We start from the raw sequence: 22523 nt of genomic DNA on the forward strand, positions 1-22523 counted from the left end.
CTGGCAATCTCTTTGCTTCCTTGTTTGGAGTCAGGTTTTAAATGACTTTTCTCAGAATTTAAAATAATAGAAGTGCCAAGCAGAGGTGTAGCACTACTTTATTAAGTATGATGATGAAGTGGTAAGTTTATAATAAATACATGTATTTAAGCAAATAGAGAGTGGTAAAAAGCAAATGGGGGAAGTCTGTCAGTTACAAAAGAAATCAAAATCAACACAACTTTCAGAACCTGATTATAGCACTTTATGACTCATTTTGGTCTTCAGCGCACGCACGCGCGCACACACACACACACACACAGGAACTTGAAGAAAAAAATATTTTACAACAGAAATGTGTTCAGTCTCTGTCTTCAAAAGCACACAGTGCTTAATATGATCCATTCTTAGGAAGATTAGACAACATTATTACAAAGATCTTGAGTGATTTACAAGTGCTCTTCAAAAATGCAAGAGAAGAAATGAATCAGTTTGGAATCTGCTAAGTATTATAAAACCAGACGATAAAAATGTTCACAAAAAGGGCAAGTTACAGAATGTTGCTTTTTAACACATTGAAAGAGAAATATATTCATTACTTTAAAACAGCCACAATTACTCTTTCTAAAAAGAAGATAGGGCTGTGCATATGCTATGATTCCACCTGAGTGCATACAGTGTAGAACATGGCTCTGCTCACAAAACTCAGAATTGCAGGAATCTCAGCTTTTTTCCTTTTAAATAAAAAGCAGGTTTCCAGTGCTTATGGCTATGACCATATGCCTGAAAGGGTGTACGCAATGCCTGTTGAAATCTCAAAAGTCAAAATGGCAATTTTTGCTCTTCCAGGGACAGGCAAAACCAAAAAACTCAAAACATATCCAAAACAGTATAAACTGTGGAATTACACATTTACAGGCCGCAGGTTCTACTTTTCTTGGTTCAGATTTTGGAGCCTATACACAGCCCTGGTTATGGTCAGCCAACAGCAATGCTTTCAGTTCTGATTACTACAGCGAATTTACTGAAATCTCCTCTTCAGAACTGCAGCCGCATGACAATCCTTGTAATAAGAATGTAGCTGATCAGATGATATTCTGGGTCAGCTGCAGGCAACAGGTATTTATGTAATTATGTGCTTAGGGTGGGCCATACAAATGGCTCTTCACAGCCTCTTCCCTGTGGGATGGCAACCCAGCATCTGTCATTTTTTTTAAGCAGAATTGGACCAAAGTAATTGTAATCTTCAGACCATTTCACAACAGAGGGTTGCATCCAATGGTGTCATTCCACCAGTAGAAGGGAACTATTGGTGGAATAGATTTCCCCTATCCCCCTGCAGCCCCCCGCATACCCCCTAAATCTGCCTTGGATGGTTGTGGGACCCTCTGGAGCAGATTTAGGGGTGGAAGGGGCTGCAGGAGGCGGAAGAGGACAGGGAAGTCCCACTGAACAAGCAGACTTCCATTTGCCTGAGGGTGGGATCCAACCCAGAGTGTACAATGTGAATGTGATGAAATACGTGCTCACAGGCCACATATCAAACATATTGACCAGGGACACGTGACTGGCTTTACATTCATTGACAAACCCTGATTTTCCCCAATGTGATGTATGGTCTCTATTGCAAAAAGGGTCTCTTTTGCAAAACAAATCAGTGATATCAAAGAACACTTTGAGGTTCCTCAAGGACCTGATATACAAGGAAACCTTTGCCTGCTACAGTCATGCATACAAGGCCTCAGTTTTTATTCTTGAGGTTAGGGCATCATAGCCTCTGGTTATTCAACAGAGGTTAACAGGCTGCACTGGAGAGTATATAAACAAAAGTGAGGCATCCATAGACATTTGACTACCATCTCAAAGGGTGTACATATCTACACATCCAACTTATAGCAGTTATATAAAAATTCCACATCATGGCTTCTCCCAAAGAATTCTGCAAAATTGTCATTTGGTGATGGTGCTGCTGAGAATTCTGTTAAGAGATTCCTAGGCCACCTCTCTCACAGAACTACAGCTCTTTGGAGAAAGGGAATGATTATTAGTTTACAAGTCTGTGGTGCTGATATACCTAACGTGAGGAGATCTTAGAAGTATACAAAAACTTTATTGTGTGAATTGGCACTAATACCCAGTTTGTACCACTACCAAACATGTTTATCCTTAAGCACACTGCAGGTGAGAGCTTGAGGGTGGCATACATGGGGGTTGAATTGCTTTATTTTACCCTCACAATGAAACTGTGAGGGAGATTAAGCTATGAGATGGTGTGGCTCATGGCCACCTAATGGGCTTTAAAGCTGAGTGAGGATTTATAGTTGAGCTGCATTTCCCAAGTTTTAAGCCCAGCACTGTATTCACTGTTTGAATATTGCACTGCTCTTCAGTAGGGGAACTGATTTCAGATAGTTCTGCCAGCATCACCAGAAATTAGTTTTTATCTTCTGATAACAGGGATGTGATAGTGACGGTCATCTTCAGTAAGAAGGGAGACTTCATGCCAGTCCCTCCAGCCCTCCTCCACACAGCTTTCTTGAAAATCTCCTGTATTAAACTTACACAATCTGTAAACTATTATCTTTACTTCAAGAGAATACCCAAGGAGAAACATTTCAACCTGTGAAGAAAAAAAAGGAGAAAATCACATTCTTGAGAAAAATATGTAGGAGAAATGCACTGATAAACCATTCAAATTAAGATTGTTTGCATGAGAACAGGACACTGGTTCTGAATCACATCAGCATATAAACATTTAAAGGTAATAGACATTTAAAGGCAGTGGAGAAAATTACCAAATAAAACTGTGAAAAATCATGACCAGTATATTTTTTGTTTTGTTTACTCAGAATTAAGTTCCACTGAATTCAATGGGGCTTATTCCGAGGTAAATGGGCATAGGATTGCAGTGTTAGCATATTTTGATAGGCGACCAGTCCATACACAAGACACCCACTTTACTAGTAGGAGGACGGATAGAGTACTTTATGATAACTGCCTCCGTCCTCTCAATATATTAAATACACCTCAAATTGAAATTTCATAACAATGTCATAAATGTTATACTGTTTAATTACAAAATGCTGGCAAATGTAACAAGGGAACTACTGACAGCCAGCGTGGTGCAGTGGCTACAGTGTTGGACTGGGAGCCGGGAGATCCGAGTTCTAGTCCCCACTCGGCCATGAAGCTCACTGGGTGACTTTGGGCCAGTCACAAACTCTCAGCCCAACCCACCTCACAGGGTTGTTGTTGTGAGGATAAAATGGAGAGGAGGAGGAGGATTATGTATGCCGCCTTGGGTTCCTTAAGGAGGAAAACAGGCGGGATATAAATGTAATAAACAAACAACTGTGGAAGCTGCTCCATTAGAGATGCAGTTCAAAACCTATGCTAAAACAATTTTGAGCTTTTCTAGAAAAATCTAAATAACTCTTAAGCTGTCCACACGAGTGGGCATGAAGGAAGAAATTACCATACCAGGAGTAGCATTCCTTGGAAAATGACCTTTTATTTCTTTTTTCTAGAAAAGCAAGTTGCTAGTCAATATGGCTATGAAGGCATGCTTGAAAGTGCACAAGGGTAATGCCTTTTGAAAATTCAAATACCAGAGAAGTGGCCAAATAAGATTTCCAGCAATCAGAAGATGGGCTTCAATACCCTGCATAGCTCTTATCCTGCTCCCATGACTAGTAGAAACAAAAGCATGCAAAATAAGTAGAAGCAGTATTCAGGTTTCTTTTTAGCAAAGAATTCTGGGTTTTGCTTTTACTGCACCCAGGCCTAATCCTTGTTTTCTTGATGTGGACAAAACACACGTTAATCTCATCAATATATCCAAATGTTGCAGCACCTTTAAGTTTTTCTGAAATGCCACAGAACTTTTGAATTTTGTTTTGCAGCCACATATTTACCTGATCAAGACCTCTTCTGTCCCCTATGGAATTCAGGTGATTCATCATGTAACTTAAGGGGTCCAAGGAGGTATCGCACATAAAAAGGCGGTTAAAAAAGCTGGGGATGCACTCCTGCTTGCTGTTCAAGCAATCGTAGGCTTCTATGACTTGGTAGAGCATGATGAATTTTATGGCTTCATACAGCTTGTGCTCTATACTTTCGTCAGTAAAAAGGGCATTGCACAGCTTCTCTCTTTCATATTGGTCTTTAATAATACTGACTTCCATCCACTACAATATATAGAACAATAAAAAGTTAACTCTTGAGGCTGATGCGAGAAATGAAACAGTTAATATTAGGGAGTAGTTTTATTTTGGCCAAAGTATATTTGTGTGTATATATGCAAACTCATTCTCCGAGTGCCTATTCTTATGTCGCCAAAACCTCCCCATGCACATAAATGAGGTATCAGCATTCCTGAGGTTTAAAGAATTATGAAGATTCTTTAGGAAACAACTCCACACAGGGGCAACCCCACCTCACAAATAGTGCAATGAAGACTGACCATGCTCAGTGGCCATAGAATGCTGACTGACTGTTTGGTGGGACGATGACAAAAAACCGGAAGGAGTGGGGATGGAATACAGTATCCTAGAAGAAGGCATGGGCTGACCGGCTGGAACAGAAGTCCTCCACACTACAATATCATGTTGCAGGTCCCACTTGTATATACTTAATGCAGTGATTCTCAGATAAAAGGCTGCGCTATGGAACTCCTGTGGTTGAACCAGTCAATTCACTGAACTTTAAAAATGCACTGAGTAGTTGCCCTTAAAGGTGTATTATAAAGTTTTTAAATAAGATAAGCCTACACGATTAAAATGTTTTTGTTGGATTAAATAACTTTCAATTGCCAAAACCTCAATATTTTTGAGATATTGAAGGAAATGTTTCCTCTCTACTACAGGAGCACACCAGAACCAAAATATATTCCAAAAATAAAATAAAAAGTATGCTTTTAACTCGCAAGCCTATTGCTTAAAAATTTCCCTCTCCAATTAATATAGTCCACACCACCACCTTCATGCACATAGATTGATTAGTTGACAAGATCTTTATTTAACTGATCTACTGATTACGCTTATTAAAGCTGTGGCAGTATAGTTATTCTTTTTTACAGTTCTATTCACCCTATTAATATCTTCCCACTCACCTGACTTTTTAATGTTTCAATACATTTTCGTAATTTCCCTAATGTGTTGGAGCCTGTGTACTGTTCTGGTCCAAAACTATATTGCTGGATCCAGTTACAACCTTGTGAATAAAGAAGTTTCTCAGGGAGCTGAAAGAGAAGACAGAGCAACTGGAGGTTCAGTGGAGGAGTTCAGTAGGAAATTAGGATTTTAAACTGAATGAAAATTGAAGTAATATATGTCTCCTTCTTCATGAGACCTGGAAGCATAGGGAGAGGAAACACAAGCCACTCATGCCTCTTTCTCGATGCTTCTTTCAAACAACCAGACTGGCTCCTGCTTCCAAATAAATTTGTTTCCAGATCAAAGTATACGTACCCACCTCTTTTGGAAATATGGGCAAGTCGGTTATGTTAGCATAATTGTGTCCACCTTCAACACCTGTCTCCACTTTTACTATGTTGCCATTTTAAAAGAACATCGCTACCATATTTTGAGAATAAAATATAGCAGAAAATCATTGTATATTATCATTTGTTTCAGGACATACCTTGAGGACATCTGTTGCCTTTGTCCATGATGGTGGAGGAAGACCTTGGCTGAATATCTGGAACAACACAGCTCTCAGCACACAGTAGTTATCTCCCCTGACCTGTCGTACATATTTCACATGGTGTCTCCAAAACAAAACTTCATAAGCCTTTAAGTAAAAAAGAGAAGAGGAGGAGGACACAACTAACAGGGACAGTATTTCCTGAATTCTGGATGGGAACAAATGATTGGCTGGAGCAGTTGCTTAAGGTCAATTCTGAAGAAGATCATCATAGGGTACGAAAGGGAATCCCCATGAGAGACACATCCCAGAAGAGGTAAGGCCTGTATTTGCTTTGGAAAGATTATCATGGAGATCCAAGGGCTACATTAGAATTGGCTCCAAATCAAAACTGAATCCACGATGTTCAAAAATGTAGAAATTTGTCTGGAGGAAATAGCCCTGCTGAAAAATTTCCTGTACTCGGAGTATGAGGTTGTCTGCTCTCATACAGGAGTGAATAGTTGAAAGCCACCCCTTTTGCTGGGCTGGGGAGGCCAAACAGACCCCAGCTGGAGTCAGACAGCTACTTTCTTTGGGGAGTAGCCCTGTCTTATGGACACTGGTTCTGGAGACACTGAGAATTTCTAGATGTTTGAGAGCGCCTCGGCTGATGATGTCAGTGGCGAGACAGGTTCATGCAGCAGGAGGCAGTCCTTTGATTAGTGGCATGAAGGCCAATATAAGAACATAAGAAGAGCCCTGCTGGGTCAGATCAAGGGTCCATCTAGTCCAGCATTCTGTTCACATAGTGGTCACCCAGCTGTCGACCAGGAACCCACAAGCAGGACATGAGCACAACAGCACCCTCCTGTCCATGTTGCCTATGTACTGGTGTACATAGGCTCACTGACTCTGATTCTGGAGGTAGCACATAGCCATCAAGACTAGTGGCCATTGACAGCCTTTTCCTCCAGGAATTTGTCTCACCCCCTTTTAAAGACATCCAAATTGGTGGCCATCACTACATCCTGTGGTAGTGAATTCCATAGTTTAACTATGCGCAGTGTGAAGAAGTACTTCCTTGGGTTCTATTATTTTGAGAGAGGGAGAAAAATGTCTCCCTAACCACATTCTCTAAACCATGCATAATTTTGTAGTCCTTTATCATGCCTCCCCTCACCCTCCTTTTTTCCAAGCTAAACAAACCCAGCTGTTGTCACCTTCTCTCATAGGGGAGATACTCCAACCCCTTGATCATTTTAGTTGCCCTTGTCTGCACTTTTTCCAGCTTCATATTTATAAAGACAGCCTCCTCTTTTAAGACTTCTGCTTAATTATGTTCAGAAAACTCCACACAATTAACTTCGCGTGACATTCATGCTGTAGTTCTGAGCTCAGAGATGTGAGACAGAGCGAAAACAATTCCAGGTCAATGTGCACTAAATCCAATGAAGCAAACTAAGTACTATAGTTATCACTTCCTCTAATAGTGAATGAAGCTAGTGAATGGCAACAGAACTGTAGCTGAACTGGAGCCACTGAAAAACTAGAGGGAGCTATAAGAATGGTTAGGGAAAGCCCAAAGATAGCAGATTTTTTTTTAAAACATTTTAAGAAAAAAAGAATGAAGGGGGCAAAACCAACAAACCCCCCACCCTAAACAGCCCAGTTGAGGACTTAGCATGTCCAGTGGCCACAGAATGCTGAGTGTCTGTGGGTGGGGCGAGGATCAGAAAACTGAGCAGTGGGGAGGGCATAGAATGGAGCGTCCTGACTTTGCTGGCTGGCACACTGAATAGAAGCACTCCACAGTACAATGGCCAGTTACAGGTCCCACTTGTTTTTCTACCCAGATTGAGGCCTCTCAGATATACGTGTTATCAGATCAATAACCTTTTGCAATCTGCCAGAAATATGGGTGAGTACTGAGTAAGAGTAAACAGATAATAAAATCTTTCAATTCAGCCTATTTTATGATCAAGCACACCTTATTCATTTAACTGTTTCAACAACTTGGGTGCAGATGATTCTCGGCACTGAAAACTTTGCTAGTTCTCAGCTGTTGTCCACCTCTTTTTCCTTCTCTTGTGTTCTGTCTCCTTCACAGCAAGATGATAAATGGAAACTAGCTACGTTTTTAAAAAGTACATTGGAGGGCCATATTAACATTGTGGTACTGGTTATTCCAAAGTCTGAATAAATTAGCACTTTGGAGGCTAATTTTAATGTAGCTCAGCCTTTCACAACTTATTTACATGCTACAAGTGAAACCACTAGCAACAAGCAAGGCAAAGCAATATGCAATATAAGGCACTAGGAGAAAAGAAACAGCTAACAGCAACAACTATGGTAAAACACAAGTTTTGGAAACACTTTAAGGTCATCTTAAATTGGAGTTCTACTGTAACTATAATACACCTACTTACTACTATATGTAGCAGCATGTTCAAGAGGCCTTGTCTCAGATATCATATTACAATCTATTTTGCATCTTTCTTCCCCTTTGAAAATGGATGTGGGGGTTGAGCAGATGCTTGAACTTCAAATTATGTTGCAAATGGACATACCCAAATTTCAGTGCTCAAGGGAGATACTGCGTTACAGTGTGTTTTACATCTTTCTTGGCCCCTTTGAAAGCCTGTTATGTAGAGGGTCAAAGTTGGAGTTTGAATTTGAAACAGTGGCCTTGTGTAGCATTACAGGAACAAGCTGTGACAAGCCTTAGGCTCACGTGCTTCCTGCTCCGTCGCATGTAAGGGAAGGAGATTGAAAGCTTCCCCTTTTGACTAAACCACAGTTTCTAGTTATGTTCAACCTTAAGAAACTGTGGTTAATTCTCTAACTGTGGTTCCTTAATAAACAAGGATCTGAAGCCACAGTTTGATCCTGATTTCTTTGAACTAATCACAGTTAGAACTAACCACACTTTCCTGAGTTAAAACATAAAACAAAATTATCTTTTATTCAAAACTGGAAGTGGAAGCTTTCAATCTTCACCCCCTGTACACGAGGAAAGGATTGGGCAGATGCATTGGCCTGAGGCTTGTTCTTGTAAGACTAAACCATAGTTTAACGCTACATCTGAAGCAGGCCACTGTGTCCTGAATGTGCATGCCAACTTTGACTCTAATATTTCAGTCTTCGAGGCAGATACTGTATTACAATATATTTTGCATTTTCCTTTCTGCTTTGAAAATGGTACAGGGGTCAAGCTACAATTTTAATTTGGAACACAGAATTATTCCTTCAGTGAGTATCAATTTTGATTTTGATATCCTCCTCTTGAGATACTGTGTTATAAACACCCCCCCCCCCTAACAAGAGTGCAAAACAGGTGAGTTAAACATCACTTGGACAGCCACACACAATGACCCCAGACTTGTGCTTAATGGCTTACCTCTCTCATTCTTATCCCTACCTTTTTCATCTGTCTGGCTTGCTCTGTTTCTCCTTTCCATTCTTTTGCACAGTAGCCAAGCAGATCAACTTCACCCAAAACACTTTGGTTATCTAAATCAAGTGCAAATATTAATTAATAACATGTATCTGTTTAAGATTATGTAAACTTAAAAACACACACAAACAATACCACAAATTTTACTTGTGAATTTTCTCTGTAGGTATCTGCTCCACCTGAAAGCCAAACAACAAGAACAATAGACATGAAAGCCTGCAGCAAGTAAGTTTTAAACGATGTTTATACTCTTGTTAGCATTCCTGAGCCTCCTGGTTAGCAGGAGGTTCAGGACTGACTTATTCATGCAACATGTAAGCTGATATAGTTCACTACCACAAGCTGTGATAAATGGCCATGAGTTTAGACAGCCTTTTAAAAAGTATTAGACAAATTTAAGGACTGTATCAAGGACTCTTAGCCATGATAGCTAAATGGAATCTCCAGATAGAGAGGCCTTCCTCTCTATCTGATTCCCTCTATTTCTGATGTTCAGGCTGTGAGTGCCATTGCTTATGTAGCCTAAACAGTGCCAACCACTCACAAGCAAGAGGTATTATTAGCTAAGGGGAACTCTGAGGTTTGCGGAAGTACAACTCCCCCCACCCCCCGCAAAAAGAGCCCAATAAGGTCTGAGCATGCTCAGCGGCCATGGAGCACTAAGGGCACAATCCTACAGCCAGTAGGCAGCATCTAGACGGACATAGGATTTTTTGGTTTCTGGAACTGAGCTCGGAGCCAGTGCTCTGAGCTCAGTTCCTAGAAATCTGGCTCCCTGCCCTCTCCCCCTCATAGGAGGTGTGGTTCGTCCCCAGCTCTGCGCTTGGAAGAATGGCACGGAGTGGCTGAAAAGGGGGCATTCCTGCAGGTGGGGCAGGGACTGAGGAAATGCCATTACGATGCTTCCTGTGTGCCGGCCAGCCTCCCCCTGCTCCAAAGCATCCCAGTTAGACAGCCGAAATTGGCCATCTAGCCGCAAATGCAAGGTGGCCAGAGCATGAAGGAGAAGATCCCCTCCGCGCTCTGCCCGCCCTGCATTGGCTAGTTGGCTGCCTCCGAGTTCGGAGGCAGCCGACTATCCCCATAGGATTGCGCCCTTAGTGAGTTTTGGGTAGGGTGAGGTGAAACAGAAAATCAAGGGGGGGTGAGGGGATGGAGAGGTTGGAATCTTGAACAGGGAGCACTCCACACTGCAACATTTTCTTGGAAGGTCCCACTTCTACCTCTGAAAACGAAACCCTGGGGCTGAACTGCGGATGAAGGCTATTACTTTCATATTTTGATTGTAAGCTTCCAGAGGCATTTGGCTGGCTGCTGTTGGACACAGAATGCTAGACAAGGTGGTCTCTTAGTCTGATCCAGCAAGGCAATTATTATGTTCTAATGCAAATTACCCCAGCCCAGTTAAAACCTACCTTTTCAACAGATGAGCTATATATGTGTACAGATGCCTGCAATACCAGAGAGCAGTAGCAAGAAGAGTCATGGTTAACGCAAACTGTCCCTTTATAGCTCGTAACATGTAACAGAAGCAGTGGCTTCCAGCTCTGATCCAAGACAGTACTTCATTCTATCCTAAAAACACAGAAAGGTATGAACACATCTCAGCAATGTCAGTATTTTTAAAAATAGATTTTGTATTAATTTCTCATCATTTTAATCAAGTCTTCAATAGTAGCCCTCACATCCATTTCAGAGTCACCTCTCAGGCATACTATCGTCTCGCTTCTTCCTAGCAAGAATACAGCAACAGACCCCACATCCTAATGTGGTGTAGTGGCTAGAATATTGGACTGGGAGTCGGGAGATCCGGGTTCGAGCCCCCACTCAGCCATGGAAGCTCACTGGGTGACTTTGGGCCAGACACATACTCTCAGCCCAACCCGCCTTACAGGGTTGTTGTTGTGAGGATAAAATGGAGGAGGAGGATTATGTATGCTGCCTTGGGTTCCTTAAGGAGGAAAAAAGGCAGGATATAAATGTCATAAATAAATAAATAAATAAATAATAAAAATAATGGCTTGGATGAGATATCCAATTGTGGGGGAAATAGGCAGTCAGGGAAGCTCAAGCAGTATTTCCAGATCAGGTACCCACTTCATTTTAATTTTGTTTTAAAAAATGAGAACTTGGGCAAAGGAATCCTGTTTTAAAATTTACTGCTGAAAATTCATGCCAATAAGTAAAAAAAAGAAAAGAAAACCACACACTGTTGAATGGAACCACAAACTGAATTTTGGTAGAAGTGCTGCTGTGGGAATAAAATGCAGTTGTGCAACACTTCTTTGGAAAAGAGAGTATTCAGTTCATGCTTTTTACCAGAAGTGATTTATGGATGAGAAAGCTAATGGGAAATGAGAAAAGAACCAAAAAATTGTGCAGAGGGTCAGAGAACAATGGAACGTAACAGGTAAAGAGAATACAAGACCTGGTAATATAAGCAAATAAAAGCCTGTAGCCACAGCTGAGAGGCGAAGCAACTGCAAGAGAGCAATGGGTCAAAAGACTGGACGATAGGTAAAGAAACAGCCTGCAAGCGATCCGTGATAAAGATAGCAAGTCTAGTGTCAACTTTTGGGGCAAAGGAAGTCCTCGGTGTGGCCTTCCCAAGATCTCACACTGTAGGGGGCTTAATGGCCAGGAGTTGGCATTTAAGGTCAAAGGCCAGCTTGGAGACAGTTCTAAGTGAAGGAAGTTGGAAGAAACGGGCAGCTGCTTAGAGAGCTCCCATGCCTTCTATCATTTCTGGGATAACCAGCAAGGAAACTTATCATGAACCCAAACGTTTCGTTCTAGCCCTTGTCCTTCTTTGTCCTGAGAACTGGTCTTAGCCAGTCATCTTCTAACACTGTGCTCCCCAACGTGGTACCCGTGGACACTAATGTGCTCGCAGACACTTCCCTTGGCACCTGCTAGGCTCCTTGCCTCTCCTGGTATTTAAAAAATGGGTTGTTGTTTTTTTTAATTAGAAAAAATGTTTTAATGGGGAAACTGGCATGCTGCAAAATGAGCTAGCACCATCTTTATTTCCAAAAAGCCTCTGGTCCCTTAAGGAATTCTTAGAAAACAAAATGGCAGGTGAATGCAGCCCAGTGCACTGTTCTGAAGCATGCCCAACCGCCCAGAAAAAAAGAAAAAGTTAAGCCTGGGGGTGGTAAGGAGCATCCTGGTGGGCTAGAAGGGGTGGTGGGGAGTGATGGGTGGTGGTGTTTTGCCTGGATTTTTTTTGGCTCTGTGTGTGTGTGTGTGTGTGTGTGTACATTAGTACTTCTCTCAGCATCACCAGCTGGTCTTCTGTGAAATGGTATTTTATTGTGCCCCATGGGGGCAAATATTTGATTTGGCATTTGGGGAACATACTCCACCTCTGCCTCGTATTCAGTTTCTTGGCCAAATTACTTGTCTCTGAGCCTCATCAGTTTGCCCTCTGTGAAATGGGTGTTGGAGCAGAAAATTGTAGGTTCAAAAGGGTGGTTTTGTCTTTTGGAGCTGACCCCCTCTCTGCCTTGTATTTATGTTTTGGGGCAAGTTCCTTTTCTTTTAGCCTCACTGGGTTGCTTTCTGGGAAAGGGGTGTTTTGTGGTAGGCCATGCCCACCATGGCAGCCATTTTGTGAGAGTGCCCATGACCTGCTGGTCATTCCAAAAAGAATGTAATGTCGCCATGAGGAACCTTAAGGGCGGGCCTTCTCTGTAGCAGCACCCACCCTATGGAAAATCCTCCCCCGTGCAGTTTGGGAGGCAGACGATGTAGCCCCTTTTACATCTCCCTGGCTGGGGCTTATGGGATCTGTTGTCCAAAACATCTGGAGGGCACCAGGTTGCCAAGCCCTAGTCCACACTGACTGGTACCGGCTCTTCAGAGTTTCAGGCAGAAGTCTTTCCCAGCCCTACCTGGAGATGCCAGGGATTGAACTAGGACCTTCTGCATGACAAGCATCAGCTCTCCCACCGAGCTATGGCCCTTCCCTTGGCTAAATCATTCAGCTGACCAAGGTCAACCCATCAACTAACTCTCAAACTGTATGTAACAGAGGTGGAGGTTGATGGAACCAGATTAAAAAAAAAGTTTTGCCTTTCAAACAATATTTGCAAGGGGCAGGCTTGCAGAAGAGGCTTTATGTTTAAGAAGGAAGAAGCACAGTGTTGTAGTGCTTTAGCTACACCTCTCAAAAAGGGAGGGGCCTGAAAAGACATACCTGGACTTTGGAGTCTGGCATTTCACAAAGGAGGAACAGAAACAACAGATGCCTATTTTGTCTGTGTGTGTTTGCATGCCACACCCACGCTCTATCACTCGTTCTGTGTGGGTTTTTGCAAAAGAAAGAAAGAAAGCACAGCTGTTTCACATTTGTGTCTCGGTATCCACAGGCCTGCCCTTGTGGCTGCTCTTCTGTTCCAGCACTCAAACCTCAATATTTTGTTGCCAGAAAATTTCACTTCTCCCCCTCAATAGCATATGACAAATCTAGCGCCAAGTGACAACTTCCTCGATTGTGCCAATGCCGTATTGTTATCTTTTAATGTTTGCTTTTTTAAAAGTGAACTCCCACATTACACAACACCAGCATGAAACAAAACTGACAGAATGAAGGCAAAATTCTGTAGAAGCCCTTTGGGGGAGGGGCCATAGCTCAGTGGTAGAGTTCATGCTTTGTATGCAGAAAGTCCCAGGTTCAGTCCTCAGCATCTCTAGCTAAAGGATCTCAGGTAGCTAGCGCTGAGGGAAAAACTTGCCCGGGGCCTTGGAGAGCCACTGTGTTGAGGTAACACTGTGCTGAGGTAACATTGTTGAGGCAACAATGGCCTAGGTGGGGTAATGCTATGACTTCTTATAAAGCATCATCATACAATGCTTTGTATCACAGAATACAATAGCGAACTCAATTTTCCAAGTCCTGGCCCTTACGTAGACAAAATGGCACCATTCACGCACAAGGTATCGGCAAGCTTTGGGGAATCCCAATGTTTGCAGAAGTACAAAAAAATTAAAGAATTAGAAAACAACCCTTAAAGGGGTGTGTGGGGGGTAAGACTCCAAACACAGCCCAGTGACTACTGAGCATGCTCAATGGCTACAGTATGCTGGTTGACTGCTGGAGTCAGGGAGGAGAATGAAATACCCTGGAAGATGGCAGGGCTGGCTGGAACCTGAACAGCAGCACTCCACACTGCAACATTGCATTGCGGGCCCCACTCGTATGCTAAATCTATTTTACCTTGGCAGAGTGCAGCTGAAAAGTCTTATGGGAAAACCTCAAGCCCAATTTTTATTTCTGTTTGAGCTTAGTGCTTCCTCCATTCCACCACACTAATGCAGGAATGTTCTTCCAATAGTATTTAAAAAACTCCAGACCCTAGCACAGCTACACACTATGTCCCCATTAAGCAATGCCTAATGCATTTTGTGTCTTTTTGATTCACTGGAGACTTTCCACCACTGTGACCATCTCTGCAGTACACATTCTTCCATTTTTTTAAAAGCACAAACAAGCACAGAGATTTCCTCCCACCCCCACCAGCAGCAACACTATCTCCTTGCATTAAAGGATGCAACAGGACACTAGTATCAATATAATGGGGACTTGCTGGACTAGTGTGCAAAGGAAAAAGGTAGCCAGGATTGGGTTTTACTGACTGTGTGGAAAAGAATACCAGTTTCATGTTTTCCACTATCCAAAAGCGTTTACTAGTGGTTTATACATAAACATCACAACTTTGTCTTGTGCGCTGTTAATCCAGAAGGGAACCACGCTTTGCTAGTTCCCCACTTACAAATCACTGAAGTGGATTGGAGCCCCTTTATCAGCTGTAAGAATACACTGAAAGCATAGGAAAGGACCACCTCGTAACTACCACTGCTAAGTATCTAGCATCTGCATAATGTTTTCAAACATTTTTCAAAGACATGTGCGAATCTTTAAACATATATGAGAATCAAGGACTTCCATATGAAGGACAAGACCTTTTGTATTCTCATATGCAGTTTTCTATGATTCCATAAAATAGGAGACTTCAGGATTGCTCCAATGTGTCATTAGGGCTGCCTGGGAGCAATTCCTAACAGGGTTAGCAAGTCTCAAGCAAGGGCAGGAAAGTGTGCTAGGTGGCTGGAGAGTGGGTAGGTTTTCTCTTGCTGTTGCTGCCCTAACCAGGAGCAGTTTGCTATGCGAACTATGGAGAATCCCTGAGAGGTTTTTATCAAGGGGGGAGGAGAGCAGAAAAGGGGGGAACTCGCTACCTTTTAAAAGTAGTTATGTGGGAGGGACAGCTGATATGTCTGGTTCGCTCTCTGAATCCCTAATGAAAAGGGGAATTTATTACGGAACATGGCAGCTGCCTTCCACCAAGGCACTCTGGGATACAATGACTAATAAGGAAGGGGTGCAGAAAGCAGCTACAGTTGAGTTTTCTCCTCCCTCCCCCCAGGATTATGAATTCTTGAGATAAAAAATTCTGGTAATGAGGCAGGACCTGGGGGTGGAACCCAATGTTTTTGGCCAGGTCCTGAGGGGGAGGGGGAGCAGAGTCCCGTGCAAAAGCTGTCTATTTACTTAGAGTGCGCAGCTTAGAAGAAAAGCTGAGGGAAAACCAAGCTTCCCTCTTACTTTTCTGGCAACTGGCAAGACCAGTTTTTCTAATTGTTTGGAAAATTCTACCCTACCCCCTGAGCAAAACCTGAGAATTTTGTGGCTCCAGGATTCCACTTCTAACAATGCTGTCATGATTTGAACTTAATTCACAACTTGTTCTCTAAGGGCCAAACTAGGCCTGAAGCGGAAGATTGGTGAATAGGATCTTCTGCTTTTTTCTTTTCTTTTTAAGTAACGGCTACAGGGGGTCCCAGTTTGGATTCGGCGCTGCAGGAGAGGTATTAACCCTTTCCCTCTCACACCACTTTCTCAGTGAAAATCACATCCAGAAACTGCTATTTGCCCTGCAGGGCAACATATACAGGTACCCACTGAATGGGTTCACACAACATGACAACCCATACTCAGGGTTGAGTATGGGTTGTCACTGAACATGGATTGGAATTGTGGGTAGTTGTGTAGTGTGAACCCAGCCATACTAACAAACCATGGTTTGTTAACCATGAACAACCCACTAAGAGAACCCATACTTAGCTGTTGGATTGTGAACTGTGGGTTATTCATGGTTAACAAACCATGCACCTGGGTTCGCACAACACAAATGGATGCAAACCCTGATGCTGGGAAAGACTGAAGGCAAAAGGAGAAGGGGACGGCAGAGGATGAGATGGCTAGATAGCATCACCGATGCAATGAATATGAACCTGAGCACACTCCGGGAGAGAGCGCAGGACAGGAAGGCCTGGCGTGCTATGGTCCATGGGGTGACGAAGAGTCGGACACGACTGAGCGACTGAACAACAACAAATTTGTATCCAAGGTCAGGAATGCAAATACACAAGACCATGTACTATCAAGCAGGCCATACTGGAAGCACATGCTTTCATTAATGTGCTTCCTGCAGTGGGGTGAAGATTACCCTCCAGTCACAATGCACGGATGGCTGTGAGAGCTGGACTATAAGGAAGGCTGAGCGCGGAAGAATTGATGCTTTCGAACTGTGGTGCTGGAGAAGACTCTTATGAGTCCCCTGGACTGCAAAGAGGTCAAATCAGTCCATCCCAAAGGAAATCAACCCTGACTGCTCACTGGAAGGACAGATACTGAAGCTGAAGCTCAAATATTTTGGCCACCTAATGCGAAGAGAAACTCACTGGAAAAGACCCTGATGCTGGGAAAGACTGAAGGCAAAAGGAGAAGGGGACGGCAGAGGATGAGATGGCTAGACAGCATCACCGATGCAATGAATATGGCCTTGAGCACGCTCCGGGAGAGAGCGCAGGACAGGAAGGCCTGGCGTGCTGTGGTCCATGGGGTCACGGAGAGTCGGACACGGCTGAACGACTGAACAACACAATGCATTATATACTTCCCGCCCCTCTCATCCCCACGCCAAGCCTGGGCTCTGCTCGCCAAAGCCTGAGAGGCGCTTCTACTGTCAAGGCGAGGCGCTGTAAGAGAACGAAGGCTCTGGCCATTGGGCGGTGCCCTGGTTTGGTGCAGAGAAAGACCCAAATAATCTGAATGCAAGTCTGGAAGGAATTCTGGTTGCAGAAATGGATATGTTCGTGCATGCAGAGGGAAGTCTGATACGTCTACGAACGCCCACTCTGCGCCCCGTCTAAAGCCACACGCCTCGCGCCCCCGCAGCAATGGCGCAGCAGAGGCTGAGAGGCGCTTCGGGACACGCAAGAGCCCTGAGGCGTAACCAGCCCGCGTCAAGAGATCTTGCCCAGGAAGGGCTGGGATAAGGCGCGAACCTGCTCGGGCAGAATGCAGGAGCCTCCCCAGAAGCCCGCTGGGCGTCCCGTCGTTGCCGAGAAGGTCGGAAGGCAGAGCCTCTGCCCTCAGCTCCGACGCCCCGTTCGCGCCCCCCCCCCCCCCGGCAGCACAAGGCTGGGCAGGGCAGGGCGACAAGCCGGCGCAGCCTTGGAGCGGCTTCTCGCCGGGGGTCCGAAGCGCGCCTTCCTCGCCGCTGGCCTAGCCCTCGGCAAGCTTCCCCCCGGGCGCCTGGAGACGCCTGGCGCTTGCTGCTCCTGACCCCCTGCCTCGCGAGCAGCGCTTTCTCACCTGCTGCTGCCGGACGGGAGGCGGCCGCTTCTCCAGCCCGCGACGGACGGGGAAAGACCGCCGGCTAGCCTCCCGCCGGCCCCGCCCGCGGGCCGTGCAGGCACGCCTCAGGCGGCTGGAGGAGGCCAGCGCGCTCCCAAGCGGCCAGGAGCCGCGCCAAAGAAAACCGCCTTCTGGACCGCGGAAACAGCCTGCTTTCGTTGTCAGAGCGGGAGAGTTGCGATCCATTCCGGATTAGTATGGACTGGTCTGTATTGCCCCGTCCAGAATGAGGACTGCTCACGGAGGGAGTTTGTCCATGCATTTTGTGAAGGCACGACAGCATTAGGTTCTGCAGCCAAGCGGTATTTCAACCCAACCGAGTCCTGCCTAAATTTTCAAGTGTGTGTTTCTTAAGCGAGGATTCTGGGCGCAGTGAAGAGCAACACAAAGCATGCTTGTTGTTGTTCAGCCGTTCAGTCGTGTCCGACTCTTCGTGACCCCATGGACCATAGCACGCCAGGCCTTCCTGTCCTGCGCTCTCTCCCGGAGCGTGCTCAAGTTCATATTCATTGCATCCGTGATGCTATCTAGCCATCTCATCCTCTGCCGACCCCTTCTCCTTTGGCCTTCAGTCTTTCCCAGCATCAGGGTCTTTTCCAGAGAGTTTTCTTTTCGCATTAGGTGGCCAAAATATTTGAGCTTCAGCTTCAGTGTCTGTCCTTCCAATGAGCAGTCAGGGTTGATTTCCTTTAGGACTGACTGATTTGCTTAGAAGACAAAAAAAGAAACGTACTTTTGCCAAAGACGTTGCAGTGCTGTTTTGTCACCCACACACTCTGAAAATTCATAAGGGGGAGATGATGACCTATCAGTCAGTGCTTATTTGTTCAACTACAGCTGGCATACAGCAAACATGGTAGATTAAAAAGAGTCTAAAAACTAAGCCTGGACCATACAGCGATCTAAAATCTTGTCCAACAAGTTCACAGCTGAAGAAAAGCTTGTCTGGGAGTGTTGGGACAGAAAGAGCCACTCCAAGCAAGATCACTAAGCAAGTACAGCAAACAAAACAAACACAAAGGTAGTCTAAATGATTTTCTTCAATCAACTTAGTAACTCCCTCAAAACGTTTGGGTTAGTCCACAAAATGAGCAATTCAGAAGATTGTGAAAAATGCCCTCAACTTCCTGTACGCCTTTGAATAATGGGAATCTTGAGAACAGCAGTCTTCTAAATTCATGGAGGGCATCCTTTGAAATGGGATGGCCACTAGTTTAGATGGCTTAAAAAAAATAAAAGATTGCATTACACCAAATCCGTACCTCACTCTTCCTCCAAGGAGCTCAGAGGCATGCACATAGTTCTTCAGTTCCCCACCATTTTATCCTCACAACAACCCTGTGAGGTAGGTTAGGCTGAGAATGAGGACTGGGCCAGTGTCCTTCATGGCTGAGTGGAGATTTGAACTTAGGGTCTCTCCTAAATCACAGCAAGCTCCATCATGCTGGGTTAGGCAAATTCATAGAGGGTATATTTGTCAGTGCCCATTAACCATGATAGCAAAGTGGTACCTCCATACAATGGCAGCATTTATTGTCAGAAACTGGACAAACAACATGGGATGGCCATTCTCTTCTGAGCTTTCCAGGAGCATTATGATCCAACTGACCACTGCTGAAACAGAATGCTAGACTAGATGGACTTTTTGTCCGATCCAGCAAGGTAATTCTTAAGTTCAAATGTAAGTTGTTTGATCATGGAACTTAGGTTCCAAGACATGGGGCCCTTTAAATACGACACCATGGGAAATGGCCAGGTTTTGAATCTGCCCAATGTCTTGTTGTATGCTGATTAAAGAATATTTTTTTTTGTTATAGTAAAAACAAACATCCATCCTCCTCAAAGGTCATTCGTACTTATATTTTCATGTGATGTTCCATGTGCAGTCTATACCACTGAAATACTCTGCCACCGCTACTGTGTACTAATAAGCATGAGGGAGACTTCCATTTATCAGAGCATCCTGAGAATCACCTGGAATGGACTGGAAGATCATCCAGATCCAGTTGCCACTTCTGCGGCTCCATCAGGATGTTCTCTGCACTCTTCTGAAGTTCTTGTTCAAATTCAATAGAAACTATGCAAAAGAAATGAAGAACTTCCTAGTGCCAGTGGGATGTGCCATACAATTCAGATGTCTGTCTAGTCTTCCCCCTCGTTGCTTATAACAGAGGTGCAAATCCAGAAAACCATCCAACCCACCCCCACACACATATCCTTCACTGATCAGCTTAAAACTGTAGGAAATTCCACACTGCTAGATACAGAAATACCACCGCTGTTACAGATCTCTTTAGTTATCAGGAAGCCCTATTATTTTTTTTAACGGAAGTGATTCAGACCTGGTTAAACTGAATCATCATCAATTGCTGTCAAGTCATTGTGGTCCAAGGGCTTGTTAAACTAGGACACTGGAGATAATAGGCAGAGAACGGAAGTACCGCTTCTTGCACAAGCAGATCTTTGTGTCCGAGGCCGAGCCAGTATCCCCCTGTTGTAGTGTGGTAACCACCATGGAACATCACGTGAAAATGTATGTGGCTAAAATATGCAAATTAATCACAGTCCTTCAGGTCGAGATCTATTTTCAACATTGAATAATATGCCCACCATTTTTCTTATATGAGATTGTTTCTGCGGAATCAACATAAATCGCAATTAGAAGGTGGGAGACCAATCTTTGAGAGTGAGTGTGCATAATTAACTGATATCTACATGTATATTCCACTTTCTCCCACATGGCTCTCATTGTGGCTTACAATAATAAGGCAAAGCACAACAAGCATAATGAAAACACATTTAAAACCAAAAACAACATATAAAAAGCAAATGCTCAAAATCCCACTTCCATTTCCAGTTGGCAAAAAAGCCAACTCCAAGGAGCTCAAAAGACCTGGCAGAACAACTATGTTTTCATGACCCACTAGAAGGACGCAGCAGAGTGGGTTTGGTGAGCCTCTTTTCAGAGGAGATTCCTGTCAAGATAAGTGCCACTAAAAGCCTTATTTCTAATTTCATATACCCCCTGCAGACTGCAGTGACCCCCAAACCAAGCTTCTCTCCAGCTGATCTTAACCTACAAAGTAGGGGTGGATGGGAAAGTGCATTGGGTGGAAGGCTCCCTCTCATTAAAACCCAAGTAATAAAGTTTTCCCCGGAAATACCCTCCTACACTACACTAAAACACCCTCCTACACCCATGTACATACAAAATCTCTGTGCACCTACTAAAATAACAGGAGGCCAGGCTGAAGATTTCTCTGTGACATACTAGTTTTCTATATGTACATAGCTTTTACTAGGGTGCGCGGGGTGGGGGAGGGGTTAGAGGGGGAATATTTAAACAGGGAAACATCTATGGACTGCCTGAAGTGGTACAATCCAGGAAAAGCTGTACCACTTGATTCTGTTGAATGTATGAACTGGCCTTCAGTGACACGCCGAGAATGCTTTCACAAAAACAAGTATTTAATTCAAGCATAAGTTTTCTTTGATGGGAAATACAAAAGTAACCACAATCTATTGAACACTATGATGGTGCCCAGCAGGGCAGCAAGACAGGATGGCCAGATGTCCTACTTTACAGAGGACTATACTCTATTTTGCAGAGCTGCCGGAGAGCAGTACTTGAAGTTGTCTTCTATTTGTAGGCTACCCTGTTCAAGTCCAGTTAAAAGATAAAGAACTTTATTAAGGAGAGAGAACAGGGACCTCGGATGTCCCATCAGCAGTTAGCATCTGGACAGGAGAATGAGCACTCAGGTCATTTAGTCAGTCTTCGCCACTGTGGGGAGATGCATTACATTTCTGTTTAAATCATAGCAATTCTTGCTAAGTTTGCATATATACATATGTTAGCATATGCAAACATTATGCATATTGGTACCCTCTTTTGTCCTCTTTTTCTGGGTAATGCATTTCCTCTTTTTTGGCAATGTTTAAGTGGTCACCCTAGCAGCAAGTCTCTCCTCCACTGCCATATTTTTCTAGTAAAAGTGTCTTCGTATGATCTCTGTGTTGGAAAGAAACTCCATTAAAACTCCCAACAAAAACTAACAGTCATGTACAAAATGTCTGACTACCTACCCCAATCACAGAGGTAAAGATGAAAATGTGCGCATGCACAAATACCTGCAAATGTGTCCCCAAAGAACTATGTTGTTACAGATTTAAACGTATTTCCATTTTAAAGTAATTCAGTGCTTTAATTTCACACACACGCACACCATTTCAGCTTCAGGAACTCACCACGTTTTCCTGTGGAATTGACAGTCCCGCCTCTTTTAAACTCATCAACTCTTTGACCTCTCATTTTCCCGCTTGTCTAGTCAGCCTACACATCCCTCTGGCTCTTTGAGTTTGGAGGTTGGACAAAAGGCCTTTCAAGCTAGAGTTCTTTGGTTGTAGCAAAAGTCTTTTCAGAAAAGGCTAATCCTTTTAGACTAAAACAGCAAGCAGGCCAGGCTTCCTGTTACATTTCTGAGAAACGTCTCGAAAACATTTTGTGCACGCTCCTCCAAATGCAAACCACAAAAGGAGTTCAGTATAATGCAGGGGAAGGAAGTGGCTCCTTTCTGCAATCAAATCCATCCTCAGTGTAGGACCATGCTGGTGTGTGTTCTGAACAAAACAGCATCAAGCTGTCAGGGTTATTCAGAAAGGCTCTGCCTTCTGTATTGCTCACATGCTTGCACATGTTCACATGAAAAGCTACATCAATTTTAAATACCTTAATGTTTTTGTTTGTTTTGCTTCTCTCAC

General features: G+C 43.8%; 1 protein-coding gene across 7 annotated transcripts; it reads right to left on the reverse strand.

Annotated features, from left to right (window-relative positions):
* Positions 1-59: 59 nt before the first annotated feature.
* OTULINL (OTU deubiquitinase with linear linkage specificity like) lies at positions 60-22255 on the reverse strand. Of its 7 annotated transcripts, none has more exons than XM_084850581.1 (8): positions 17721-17759; positions 10474-10633; positions 9206-9237; positions 9023-9114; positions 5620-5769; positions 5090-5218; positions 3894-4166; positions 60-2599 (listed from the first exon to the last, which is right to left on the reverse strand). In XM_084850581.1, the coding sequence occupies exons 2-8, from the start codon at positions 10578-10580 to the stop codon at positions 2420-2422; spliced, it is 963 nt and encodes a 320-aa protein (XP_084706707.1). In that variant the 5' UTR covers positions 10581-10633; positions 17721-17759; the 3' UTR covers positions 60-2419. The 7 variants fall into 7 exon arrangements, with proteins under 7 accessions (XP_084706707.1, XP_084706708.1, XP_084706711.1 ...); XM_084850582.1 differs by lacking the exon at positions 17721-17759 and adding an exon at positions 22011-22255 and having other exon boundaries at positions 61-2599; XM_084850585.1 differs by lacking the exon at positions 17721-17759 and adding an exon at positions 22011-22170 and having other exon boundaries at positions 86-2599; positions 5620-5721.
* Positions 22256-22523: the final 268 nt, after the last annotated feature.

The sequence above is a fragment of the Heloderma suspectum genome, chromosome 4 (genome assembly GCF_057233095.1).
Source record: "Heloderma suspectum isolate Gila_16-S chromosome 4, 16-S_ref, whole genome shotgun sequence".
NCBI classification, from domain to species: Eukaryota; Metazoa; Chordata; class Lepidosauria; order Squamata; family Helodermatidae; genus Heloderma; species Heloderma suspectum.

Excerpts from the sequence above, each read along its gene's own strand:
- OTULINL (XM_084850579.1), bottom strand. The coding sequence starts at position 10,580 with ATGTTACGAGCTATAAAGGGACAGTTTGCGTTAACCATGACTCTTCTT. Across the intron at positions 5,770-9,001 it reads TAGGGATAAGAATGAGAGAG|GCTTATGAAGTTTTGTTTTG; the intron begins GTAAGCCATTAA and ends TTTTACTTAAAG. Across the intron at positions 2,600-3,893 it reads ACAGAAGAGGTCTTGATCAG|GTTGAAATGTTTCTCCTTGG; the intron begins GTAAATATGTGG and ends TTTTCTTCACAG.